Source organism: Gouania willdenowi, chromosome 19 (genome assembly GCF_900634775.1).
Source record: "Gouania willdenowi chromosome 19, fGouWil2.1, whole genome shotgun sequence".
In the NCBI taxonomy this organism is placed as follows: domain Eukaryota; kingdom Metazoa; phylum Chordata; class Actinopteri; order Blenniiformes; family Gobiesocidae; genus Gouania; species Gouania willdenowi.
This window is the reverse complement of record NC_041062.1, coordinates 17,120,119-17,134,333: the sequence shown is the minus strand read 5'-3', so window position 1 is coordinate 17,134,333 and position 14,215 is coordinate 17,120,119. Positions and strand designations below refer to the sequence as shown.

At 40.1% G+C, this 14,215-nt stretch overlaps 1 protein-coding gene across 14 annotated transcripts in view; it reads right to left on the bottom strand.

The window, feature by feature from the left end:
- cacna1g (calcium channel, voltage-dependent, T type, alpha 1G subunit) overlaps nt 1-13,827 on the bottom strand; it is a 329,241-nt gene extending 315,414 nt beyond the window's left edge. For all 14 annotated transcript variants that reach the window (XM_028475732.1, XM_028475730.1, XM_028475738.1 and 11 more), the window contains exons 1-2: nt 13,130-13,827; nt 12,294-12,692 (exon numbers count right to left, since the gene is read on the bottom strand). In XM_028475732.1, the coding sequence (XP_028331533.1) occupies nt 12,294-12,685 (392 nt within the window). In that variant the 5' untranslated portion in view covers nt 12,686-12,692; nt 13,130-13,827. The remainder of the gene's footprint in view (nt 1-12,293; nt 12,693-13,129) is intronic.
- Nucleotides 13,828-14,215: the final 388 nt, after the last annotated feature.

The window sequence follows — 14,215 nt, the reverse complement described above, 5'->3', positions numbered from 1 at the left end:
AAATATATATAGATAAATTATTATTTTATTATTATCATTATCTATCATAATATAAAGACTTTTTTTCCACTACAAAAGAAACATTAGACAATAATCATTTGAGTAGAACTTTTAATTGTGGTAGCAACACGGCCAGAAGCCAGCTGCTATGCGTAGTTATTCCTAAGCAATAAAATAATAATACTATATTCAATATCTTTTATACTAAACAATAAACCTGCCATAGCCTATTGCACAAGCACTTATTACCCCCAATTTCCACTTGATGCATAACTGCTGCGTATCTGCTGCGTGACGGCTGCAGAGCTGATACGATTCCAATAAATTCAATGGTCCTCATTTATCAACTATATACGTACATATACCTTAAACTGTATAGATGCAATTGACTAATGGCATAATAAAGACAGTCAAGGGACAACATTTAGTCATTTAAATTTTTTTTAAGGTTCTCATTAATTTATTTTCTTGTGATATTTATTGCCTAAAGGAAAGTAAACTGGAGCCTTTTTTTTTTAAATCTCTGCTGTGTTTTGTGTAAATGTTTACTGCAGCGGATCTCTGCGTGTGTGTTTGCACCTGCTTGTCAGTCGTACTATTTTCCTGTGCTAAAACAATCACTGCAAACTGCTCCGGATTTGATGAATTGCACTGCATCCCCTGCATTAATTTATTTACATTTCCTCCTCCCATTTTTTTGCCGCCCTTATTAGATCCGCCTACTTTACATATTCATCAGAGGAAAACGCGCAAAATGGATTGTGTGCGCACAGTCCTGATTCCCTGGGGTTTGTACACCTAATTAGTTTTAATACCCCTAAACCATTAGTGAATCCTTTGTTTTGCTCCACCTCAGATGTGAAGATTTAGCATCCAGTGGAAATCCACCATTATAGTGTTGAATTTAAATGTATTGTATTTAAATAGAAACATACTTCGCTCTTCACAGTTCACTTGTGCAGATTAAGTTGAGTAAAACAGACTAGATAAGATCTGTAAGGATGACCCATGTGTTGTTCTCCCACTTTATTGTTTTGTTTATTTGGATTGCTGAGGCTGACAACGGTCCCCTACCATAATGGTGAACACAGCAGAAGAAGCATTCTGAAGCATCTTAAACACACTCACTTCATATACCAGTAGCTATCTGTGGGATTTCTTTAAAGTGGACTCTATTAGTCAGAGTGGAAGCAGTTTTTCAGCTGAAATGTTTAAAATGCCTCAGAGGGAAACGTATTCTATGAGGAGGGGAAAACCCACCCTAACCTCCAGGTGTGCAACCATAAGCCTTCATAATTTATTATGTTGAAACACTGCAACAATCAGCCATAGAGTAGGAAAATGAGAAGCAGAGAAAGGTTTTCTTTGTGTTAACAGTTTTAACAAAGCTCCTCATTAGGAACAGGCCTCATGCTGAGTCGTCCACTCACACCTTCCTGGAGTCTGCGCACGACCTCGCTCTCCATCATCCCACTGTCTCTCTTTCACCCTTTCTTTATCTACCATTTCATACATTATGTTATTCATCATCGATAATTACCACTTTCAGTGTGGCAACGGCTCAATCAGCGGGAGTACCGTAGGTCACTGCCAGTAAACGGATCTCCCAGTTAACATAAACGTGTGTGTGTGTGTGTGTGTGTGTAGTATGTGTTAGGTCTGTGTGTCACATCCTCACACAGATAAAGGAAGTCAAAAACATTCTTGCTGCTGATATTTGGACAGGAATATGATCAACGCTCACTCGTTTCCTTTGTACAGATGCCAGGAGTTACGAACAGCACGGATTCTCAACCAACAAACATGAAATACAAAATGTAACAGATTTTCAGGCATAAAAGCTAAACACCACGCCAACATGTGCACGCCCACATGAATACCAACCACCGGGCTGTTTTTCTTGGGAGAATTCTTTGGTTTTTGCAAGATTTTGCTGCACCACTTAGTTTTTAAAGAGAAAGTGTTGGACATCAATTAGAACAGCTCTTTCACAGGAGTTTACACCCTAGTAGTCTTTCTGTGTGGAGATTACATGTACTCCCTTTGTAAAAGTGCGTCATTTCTGTGTACTAAGCCAAGTCACAAACCTTGTATGTTAGACCATGTAGATCTCCAAATAAACTATAAAAATGGAGGAGGAGGAGGAAAAAACGAACAAACTAAATATACGTACAAACCCCAATGAGAAGATATATAACATGACTCCAAATTTAACAAAGAAAACACAAAATTCTCCAAAAATTAAAACTCCAATACCAAAATACACAAAAGGACCCAAAAATGAACCAAAATACACAAAATGACTCCAAAAATTAAAACTCCAATGTTAAAATATACAAAATGACTAGAAATTTAACAAAAACAATACACAAAACGACAGAAAAATAAACCAAAAGACACAAAATGACTCCAAAAAACACACACCACCGCGACCCAGAAAAGAGGACATATGAAATCTGATTCTGACTGACTGACGATTGTAGCATGACTGCAAAAGAGTAGCAGGCTCATCTGAATCCTACATAATACATTTAGACAATAAGCATCTTTAATCGCTCAGCATAAGTCATTTCATGAGTTAAATTTTAATACAATTGTGCAGCTCTGTCTTAATACACGCAGACTCGCGCAACACACAAAGACATGCTGCTGATAGTAAGCACTTTACATGCAAAATACATGCAAGTCACGTCACATGCTCTGCAAAACACTTTAATCCCAGGGTAAAGAACCACAAACACACACACACACACACACACACACACACATAGTATGACTATGCATGGTTAGGTAGATGAATACCTCATCGAGTCTAATCTTTTGCTGCATAAGTGAAGCCACACAAGAAAAGAACTTGACTTTCATTCTATTACAAAAAGATGCTATAGATAAAACATTAACGATAACTTCCACCCAAATAAAGGTTCCGTCAATTTAATAGCCCTGCAGATGTGTAGCAAGATTAGGCTAAGATGTTCACTTCTGGAAGAAAGCATGAAAATTTGTACACAGGGGTATTAAAGTATGCCGAATCCATTCTTAATAGGATCCAAGCTTGCAAACCCACGGTTCACACTCAAAATCAAGAAATCCAGATGGCCACCAAATTGGCAATACGGACCATAGGCGAATTCTAGGTTATCCGGGTCAAGGAATTCCATAATATCCAAGCACAATTTATGGTATTTTAAGATATATTATTGATTTTTTTTTTTTTTTTTACTATGAAAACAATTGGCCACTGAGATCATGCTTACGTGTCAAATAGAACCAAAGTTATGACAAAATGTACAAATTGAAAATAGATGGCGACCGTCTTGGATAGCTCGATTATGAGTTGGAACCATTTGTTTGCCAGTGTGGATCCCATTAAAAATGAATTCCACATACTCAAAAAAAAACCCATGTACAAATGTTCATGCTTTCTTCCAGAAGTGAACATATTTTTCACATATCTGCCAAGCTATAAAAGTAAAAAGGGGTTGAAAGGCAAACTCGCCTCAACACGATCACATCGAGCTCGGCACAAATAAAAGCCAAACTAACACTAATGTCTTTGTTTATGTCTTTTACAACTGTTTACTACAGCCTCCCCGCATCAAAACCTCTCCCTCTGTAAAACCAGGAGCAGAGGAAGGGGAGGAGCCGATGCTTGTACCTCCTAAAACGCTCTGCGCTCTCACACCAGGCCTCGCTTGTAATTTCACTTAATCCTTATTTTTCCCTCTTCTTTGGCAGCTGTGGAGGATGCCACACATGCCCCCCCCCAAACCCCACAGCAGCAACAAGAAGGAAGGAAGGAAAGGAAAGGAAAGCAGAAACCACTGGGGAAAAGAGGAAAGAGGCATTTCTTCAACTTGTATTACTTGATGGATGCATCAGCGCAACGAGCAACAAATGAGAAAGGCTGCGCTGCTAATTTTCAGGAAGCGAGCGAAGCAGAGGGAGGAAAAAAACAGATCAGAAGCATATTTCTCCTGATCCCTCCGCTCCTCTGAGTGCCAGCGGTTAAAGCTGCAGTATGTATAATACTCTCTTCACTCCTTTTTGAAACCTAAATTGAAACTGAACCTCCCATACCGGTATCTTTTGTGAACGCTCTTAGGGCCTTTTTCTCAAAAGAGGCTAGTGACAAATGTATGGACTTTACAGTGTATTGTGTTATTGGAGAGTTTACTGGTGTTTTAGAGACTCTAACATGAATGTACGTATCACTCTGTAGTTACTGCCCTGAACAGCGTCTACTGCCGCCACAAGCTCTCACTGATTTCCACTTGATTTGTTGTGTAACTGTTGTTCCTAACGCCTCGATGGAGACTTTAGCCTTACACTTTTACTACCGACGGTGCGTGAACTCGCCTGACTTCACTCGAGCAGCCAATAGAAATGCTCAAAACAGCTCATGGAGCACACGTTTGTAGAAAGATCTCCGATTGGCTGAAGTCCAGCGTCACGCTCCTGGACTACAATACAGTAGTCCCTCGTTTATTGTGGGGGTTATGTTCTAATGATATGTTCTGCACGGCCAACACTCTTAACGTGCGGATCAGACCGCACCGCCGCACAGGAAAGATTTTGCATCTGGGACGCATCTATCCATTGACTTTGTATGTAATCTGGACGTACGGACATTTCGTGACGCATCCGGTGTCAACGCAGCAGCATATCAGGATGCAGAACACAATGCACGGTCATATGCTGTAAAAAAAAAAATGCATGCAAAATTACACTGTAAAAAAAATACGCGAAACAGAGGCCGCGAAAGGTGAACCGCGTTATAGTGAGGGACTATTGTATGCTCAAGGATGATTAGGGATTTCTGACGAAATGATGACAAAAAAAACTTGCATTCTTACAAACCCCCCAACCCCACAGCAGCAACAAGAAGGAGAAGGGGAGGTCAGGAAGAAAGGAAAGGAAAGGAAACTCGGAACCACTTGGCACTTACATACTGCAGCTTTAAACTACTATCCAATGATCTCAATGTGATGACTGAAGCGAGGTAGCACCACGCCAACACACACAGACTATGTAATCCACTGCTTTAAATCAGTGTGAGCTAAAAGACAAAAAGCGCTGGACAAGTTCTCAATAAACCCTTCCTCCTCCTCCTCCTCCTCATCTTCCTCCTTTTTTCTTGGCACTGCATTAAGCAGAGCAGACACCTACAACAGTCGCGGAGGAAAGTGTACGCGCGTGTGTTACTGTTACACAATCTCAAACACTCCAACAGGAATGATTAGACTGGATTTCACACAGGCAGCGTGCTGGGCCAAACATCACTGACGACAGGCCTCCCCTGCCCCAGGGGTCCTCAATTACACCTTAAATATATCCACGAGGCTTCCAGGAGTCGGGATTACTTCAGACTGTTGGAAAAGGCTCGTGGGCCACGTCAGGTCGGGAGCTTATTTAGTTTGTACCTGTTGGAGTGAATTTGGCTGTAGAATCAGTCTTTTCCTGTATGAGAACTGGCTACTGCTGCTGTTGCTGCATGTGTGAATATATTTATAGCAGGAGGTAGAGCGACGACCACAGGATTATTTCTCCCAGAGAGAGACTGTTGCGCAGAGAGGCGGCAGCAGCAGAGGAGGACCGCGGATCAAGAGTGCAAGAGTTAAAAATAAAGATACAGATACATCTGCTGCTGCTGTGGATACACACAGCGTGTAGAGCGCGCTCAAACACACGCTCAGTGGGGGCAGACACGGATCGATCGTGCAAGGATTACACAGCATTACAAAATCACTGACCTTTTCTGAAATTAGCACAGATACACTTTAAAGGCCAAAGCATAAAACGGAGAGCGACCTTACGCACTGGATAGGAAATTACACAGAGGTTCTAGGACTGATGGGTAATCTAGATCCATTCAGGAGAAACATTAGATCTTGGTGGAAAACAATCAATTCTCTTTAGGATGTTGTCGGGTTTGAACTGGGAGAGTTGACTTGGCAAAAAGGAAACTGCAAAATCTATTTTAGAGCACCTCTTTTAGCAATACGCACAAAAAAGCAGTAGAGAAGAGTTGTCAATGAGCACATTGTGTATCTCTCTGCTTTACAACGGCTCAATCTTATAATACATCAAAACAACAATAGTCAACAACACTACGTATAACAAAAACTGACCCTTTTATATCCAACCAATGGGTTATATACATTTTAACCTTAAACGTAACAATATTCTCCAACTGAATAAAAATAAATACAAAATAAATTAGAAAACCCTGAAAAATAGAGCACTTCTTTTTAAAAATGTGCTCACAAAGCAGTAGGGGTGGGAACCTCTGGGTACCTCACGATACGATACGCAATACATAGCTCACGGTAACAATCATCTCACGATATGGCGATACTGCAATTACAGATATATTGGTCAGACATCAATCTACATAATCTATGACATAACAAGAAAAAAAAAAGATTAAGTGAAAAAATACCATTTTTAGTTTATATCTCTGAAAGACAATACATTGAAAAATTGTCCTATGAACAGTGACACTATTTTAGTGCAACATTTCTGTAAATATGTGTCAACATATGAATATAAACAAATAAGTATCTCCAATAGTGCTTTGTGTATACATAAAATAGGGTGTTTCTTACCAGTGACACCATTATAGTGCAATATTCCAGTAAACAATATATTGGTTCCTTCAACAAATGGTGACAAAATTTCTGTGAAGACGTACCTGCACATTTTAGTGAAAAAGTAGAAAAGGTTTATGAAAAAAAAAATTCTGAAAAAAAAATCTAAATTTAGCACGAGCATATGGATAATCGATCGTGCAAAAAATATCGCGATATATCGTTATATCGAGATATCGTCACACTCCTACAAAGCAGTCAACAAACTCTGTGTATCTCTCTGCTTTACAATGACTCGACTAAACCTACAATCTTATAACACATCAAAATAACACAATAGATCACAGCAAAACTGAGAAAATCTTTTCACTTCCGATACGATACCAATATTGCCTTGTGTTTTGATCGATAATGATATTGGGTCCATACGATATCGGCACGAATCATTCATATTTACATTACTTACATTGTCGTGTGGAATGTTAAGAAAGACTTGATCAAGTGATGATCAAATGACTCCCTTTCTTCATGATTTTTGATGTGAACCCAATAAACAGATCAGGAGGCCGTTTATTCACATTCCTTTAGTTCCACTCCTCTGATGGGTTGACCTTTTTAAACTGTTTTATAGATAGATCTACTATGACATGGAATCATTTTCACTAGGGATGTAACGATTCACTCAACACCCAATACGATTCGATTCACGATACTGAGTTCACGATATGATTCTCTCATGATTTATTTTACAAAATGGAACTGTAGATAAATGATGACTGAAAAATACTGAAAATACTGTACTATTTTCCTTTATCTTTCATTGTCAAAAGAATCCCTTGATAAACTGTTCAAAACAATGCAATTTAACTAAAATTAAATTCTGAATGAAATAAATAAAGGAATAATACAAGTGAAGACGAGGCCTATTAATTTAAATTCTGGCTCTACAGTAAACAGTGCAAAAAATGCATAATAGTTCCTTTTCTTTTTAAAAGTGCAACTGAAAATGTATTTTGTGCCTCAACAATTGGACTTTAAAAAAACAGTTAGTGTACTGTATTTACATCAGATATTTGTTTCGACCAGCAGAGGGCGCTGGTAACCCAGTGGTCGGTTGGCATGCCGCTATTCTAGCAGTGAAGAACAGATGCTATGCTAGCAGCCAGAGCTAATGGAAAAACGTGACTTTTACAGATATTCACGTAATATTACAGATATTCCTTTGGTGCTAAAGGGGTAAGGAATCATTTACGAACATGTTTAAGAGTAGTAGGTAGCTCGCCGCCTACACTTCTGGACGGATAAATTATCTTCAAGATGACGAGTGCTGTTGTTTGTATCAGGTATTTTCTTCCACGCTACTTGCTTACAATGAGCTGACCAATCGTGACAAGGTCAGGTCCAACGTCACTCTCTAGGTTGCCAGTTTGTAATTACAAACAAATGCATGGCTGGATAGATTACTGGAAATGCGCTCTGCAGTTTTGATGCGCGCAATGCACAGCAGTACCAGTAACATGCAAGTGGGGTTGCCAGGTTGGGGGCCCTAAGCAGCCGCTTAGACTGCATATAGGCTGGGCCGGCCATGCTAAATAGATAGCGCCCTCTGCTGTTTAAAAAAAGTACTGCGATTCTATTTTCACAGTATCAATATGAACCGTGATACCTATGAATCCATTTTTAACTGCCTTACGATTAATCGTTACATCCCTAATTTTCAGTCATACATGGCTTATGAAACAAATGAGTACACATCTTGCAGAAATTAATCAAAAGTTTGCATTCACGAACAACTGTATTAGTCATTTTAATTTGCAGTTTAAAGCAAAACACAAGATGTCACTCCATCATAGGGATGGATGGACATTCTCCTCAATTAATCATTTTTATTGGTTTTATTTTTAATTCCTAGATTTTAATCATTTTTAACCCCAGCAACATGAAGATGGCCACTGCCAAGTAACCCAAGATCATTTTTACTCATTTTGCAATATTGCACATTTTAAACTTGTTTTTTTCATAGTTTACAAAGCTGTTTTTTTTTACTTTGCTATTTAATTTGCGACTGTCTCCTGAATGTGAAAGCCTGTGCAAAATAAATGTTTGAGATTTTCAAACGTGGATGAAATGATTAAGGATTTGCTTCAATCCCCGTGGTGTCACGGGGGGAACTGTTGTGCCCTCATGGCCCAAAGTGAGCATTTGTGAGACCTTTAAAAGATTTGACATTTACAGACATGGAGATTAGCCGTGATTGCTGAGAAAGCTCGGCAGAAAAGACAAGGAGAGGGAAGGAGAGGAAGAACAGAGAGCTGCAACCGAGGGAGCACCAAAAGAGTAACAAGTGCGAGAGACTTGACGAGCGACATTTTTTAAAGAAAAGAGGACGGACTGGTTAAAATGAAAACAAATGAAGGGTAGTGGAGGGGATGTGGTGGAACAGAAAAGGGCAGAAGAGACATATTGTGGACGACAGATACCTAGTGGAAAGAAACAAAGACTGGGAGCCAAGAAAGCACTGACGACATTACCGCTGACATATTGTCACACACGTTAGCTAACCGCTAAATGAAAGAGAAGACTTTGAGAAAAGAATGTTGTCCCCAGGGAGGCTTTACCCTGCTGCTTCCTTCTTGTAGAACCGCTGCATCAGTTCAGGCCAGTGCTCGTAGGAATCAATCAATAACGCGCTGGAGACGAAGGATTCAATAAGCCTCTTTGACATGAATAGACTCCGCCCTATGCCACCTTTTGCCCCAATAGGATGGGCTCGATAAGCAGCACTCACGGTGTGTATCAATAACCTAAAAATAGCATAAACATTATGATTAGGGAGGAGAAAAGAATAATCTAAACACTTCCATTATGAATGGTTGACCAGGGGGAAATGTTGGACCAGAACCGGAACTAGGGATGTCCCAATACAACTTTTTCACTTCCGATGCAATACCGATATTGCAGCCTTGAGGTCGATACCGATATTGATCCGATACGATATCAGCACTAATCATACATACTCCTATTACTTATTTTTTAGTGTGGAATGTTAGAAAAGGCGTGATCAAGTGCTGTTACTCAAACAGAGAACAATAGTCAGCAACAGTAGGTATGAGAAAAACTAACCCATTTATTATTAGCCAATTGTTACATACATTTTAACCTTCAACATAATATCTACAGTATTCTACAATTGAATAAATGTAATATAATATAATATATATCGGAGATTTTAGATGCAGTCCGATAAAATCCGATATTCGTTTTCTGGCTGATATCGGACCAATATCTGATATCAACCGCTAACTAAACGTTTCTCTAGAGGGGCCAGTGAACTTTAGGTGGTGAACTGGCGCCCTGTCCAGGGTGTTTCCCTGCCTCGCGGGTCAGAAAATGGATGAATGGGCCAGTAAACTACACATACTTGAGGATAGTAATACGAAAAGTGCGATCACCGCTGCTAGCCTATGATATAGGTCTCCAACCAGAGTCATATTAAAGGTACAGATTACTGGCTATTATGGTTCTGCAAACTTGTCCATTGTTACATGCATGCAAAGAGATTTTTCTGCGACGTAATTAATCCCAGCCTCTCGCAAATTGAAATTATAGCATAACCATTCCACACGAGATCAAGACCTTAAATCAAAACAAAATAAATACTTGTCTGAGTTTTACTGGTACGTATAATTTCACAATTGGTTAAACTTAAAACACCAGTTCTGATAAAAAAATAATTTTGTGTTTATGCTCTTTACAATATTGCAGCTTATTGTCTACATCAGTGAATGTCAAACTTTTTTGGCTCAAGTACCCCTTTTCTTTTATTTCGGAATCCAAGTACCACCGACTGCAACATTTTTGCTCAGAATACTGTTTAAAGTAATAACACACATTTTAAATAATCTCATTTTGTTAATAAGTGGAATGAAACAGTATTTAGCGCCTCCTGAATAGATTTATTTCAGTAGTTTTGATCATTTCTGGTCAAGACTGACCCTTATATTTTTAGTTCATGTTCTGAATCAAGATCATTTCCATCATCATTATTATGATTGTCATTTTTAACTAAAAACAAATATAATAAAACAGATTTCAAATGTTATCCACTCTCTCACCCTATCTGTCTTTCTCTCTCTCAAGTACCGACTGTCGTGCCATTGCGTACTCCTAGGAGTACACGTACCCCCATTTGAGAAACACTGGTCTCGATCCAAGCAGCAAAGAAGCAAACAAATGTTATAGCGGTTAAGTTCTAGTTAAATTATAGTAACAAAGAATGAAACAAACAAGTTAGTTAAAAAAATGTGTCTTGGCCACGAATCTCTAAGAGTGATGGAAGTGAATGTGGGCTAAAGCTAATGGGGAAATATGATGAGGCTAATAAAAGAAAACTTCTGATGTAGGCCTTGTTTGTATCAGGAAGTTGTTTTAAAGGCTAATAAAGAAAATCTTTATTCTTGCATATTTTTATATCCACATATCAAAGACGGAGACAACGAAGTGGGTTCGAGTAAATTGGGCAGAAACAAGAGAGATTTAAAACCATATCTGTTGAGTCTCCCTTTTTGTCCGGGACAGTAACAAATTTTACCCCTTTTTCCCGCCATCCTCCTGTATTAGTGTTCTCCTGTAAATATCCTATATTATAATGTAATAAGAGTTAAAAGATAAATAAATAAAAACATTCCTCTCCCTTTCTAAACTGAAAGCTGTCGATAGCCTCACGAGAACTGCCACTTGAAATGGTCTGGGTGGCAGCTCTCGCAAGATTAGAGATTATATTAGATTAGATTAAATTAAATTAGACTAGATTAGTGCCGACAGTGGGAACAAACCCGAAAACAACTAAGAAGAGAGATGGATGAATGTGAAGAAGACGTTCCGGTGAAAAAAAAACAAAGGCTCAGAGAGTTTACCTTCGTAAAGAGGAGCAGGATGGGACACAGTTATGCATTCTGTAAGATTTGTAACTGAGATTTTAGCGTCTCCCACGGGGGAAGGAACGACATAAGTCAGCATGAAAAATTAGCCAAGCACAAGAGCCACAAATATACACTCTTTCCAAAAAAAAAAGTGTTAAAGGATGTAAAGTCTGCAACAAATGTGCATAATAAGTCATTAGTGAATACCAGAGAACCACATGAGTGAGCATGAGAAAAAATGAAAAATATTATAGATATATAAAATAAAATATGTAATGAAAATAAAATGTAAATGCCTAACTTAAAGACAAACAATGTGAAATTAACAGTAAATATGCAATGTGTTGACTTTTATATGAACTGTAAGTATATTGAATAAAAAAAGTCTTTGTATAATTAGTATTTTCACATCTTTTCAATGTCAACAAATGTAGGCCTACCACATTCTAATCACCTAATTGTGTTTCGTAAGTGGTTGATAAGTGTGTATTTTACATTTATTATACACCTGTCCTAAAATTTAAGGGATACTGGAGCTTGGTTGTGGTGGTGCAACGATTGTAGCGGGTGCCAGGAAATTTCCCATAATTTAAAATCCAAAACTTGACAAATATGGCCTGTAGCTAGTTACGCTAGTTGCTACCTGTCCACATTGGCGGGAAGAACCAGCAGGTCACGTGCTTAAGACTTGGGTTTTTCTTACCTGCCACTGGTGGACGCATGCGCAGTTGAGCAGACTGGTAAAAGTTTTTTTTTTTTGTTTTTTGTTTTTAAAGGATATGGGTTGCAGACCATTTTAAGACACCAGTTTCGGGGTCGGGTGGTTTGTTTCAGGTAGAAGAAGACCACCGGGGCCAGGGTGGGGTAGGGCAGGTCCTCCTCGCCGCTCACAGACCCGTCTTCCCCGCCGGTGAACACCCCGTCGGGCCCCGCCGCAGGAGGAGGAGGTGGAGCCGCGGGTTCCGCTACAGACGCAGCAGCCACGAGCTCCGGTGCGCCCCCGCATCCTCCTCCTAATCCCCCTCCCTCTCCACCTCCACCTCCACCTGCAGTCCCGAGCCCGGACAGGTCGTTGAGTTGGATGAATGTCCTAGGCAGAGACGAGCGACCCTCCGAGTCCCTGGGATCAGAATCAGGGACCCCGGAGAGATCTTCTCCATCCTCGGCCATCATTCACCTCCTGCAGGGACCACACACGGGTGAGAGGCTGGAAACAGGCTCCCGAAATATACCAGGAGAGTGCTGCATTGTGAGCACACTCAGTATAAATCATACACATTTTAATTAGGCTTTTAAAATGTTACATTTCAAATCTGACATACAGAAAAGACCAACTGCATCACACTGCATTCATAACTAATTGTAAATGTATGAAAAAAGTCTTCCATCTAAGTGGGCATGTGGAAAATAATGCGCACTGGAAGTCAAAAAAATAAAATAAATAAAAAATCTGTCTCTATCTAATGCATTTTGGTTGGTTATATCGAGTTTTTTTTTTTTTTTAATAAAAACGATGCATATTTTGATGTGAATGAACATCCTCATAATTCCATCAATAAAGCATTTCTATACATAGATTTTTTTCTGTTTTAAGTGCATGTACAGGCATCTCCATACCTGTAATGGACTCGCTCGATGCGCCCAAAGCGCGCTCAGTCATCGCATGATCAGTTCCTGCGAAGTCCTCAGCAGCCTGTAATCTTTAAGTAAAAGAAAAGGCCGTGGATAGTGAAACCAAAGCTGGGGGGGGAGATAAATATATAAGACGGGGATGGATGTTGGGCTTTGGTGCGTCTGGAGCCTATAGTTTCCAGATGTTGCGCGCTCCGGTCTCCGGTGTCCAAGAAGAATCCTCTCTGTGGTGGCACTTCAGCTCATCCACGGTTACAAAGCAAAGCACTGACAGTTTTTCTTTTCCACACTCCGCGCACACACTTCAGTGAGTGATTCCCTCCTTCTCCTCAGAACCGAGGCGCAAATCCTCCCCAAAAAAAAAAAGAGTTGGGAAAAACGACGCCTTTCCTTTCCTTTCCTTTGCCTGCTGCTGCTGCTGCTGGTGGTTTCACTGTTTCAAATCAGAAGAAGAAAAAAAAAATCCAGATCTTTCACATGCATCCACGTGGTTTCCGTCTTCTGCAGAAAATCCAACATCGGGTGTTTTAAAGATCCATATATGTGAGTGCTGTTGCGCATCAAAGAGCTTCGGGTGTGTTTATCTAAATGTTTCCAACACTTCTCTTAATTCTCCATGGCGCGCACAGCTTCCTGCTCGGACTATCCGCACTGGGTTCGGTCCATCACCGTGAGCTCTCTCAGTTTCGCACACACAGCTGGATGACAAGAATCCCATGAAATTTCACCCTTTCCCTCTCCTCCTTCTCCCCCCCTCCCTCCCTCCCTCCCGCCAACGAGCGCGCACTCCGGGCCAATCACAGCACGCGGTCTGACTCAGATATAACACTTTTATTGGTCGAACAGCGCGTCTGTTAAAATTGAACCAGATGTTGGAAGGAGGAGGTGGGGCGGGAGGTGTGGGATAGAACAGCTGGAGTTTTAACATCAACTCTCATCCAATCAGAAGTGAGGGAGTGATGGCGTAGAAGTAGCGTCGCTGTACGAGTGGTGCACATCTTTATTATGGGGCGTTTTATGGGCGGGGCCAAAAGTTCCCACATGGTGCAAAGTAACTGGGGATCCTCAGGG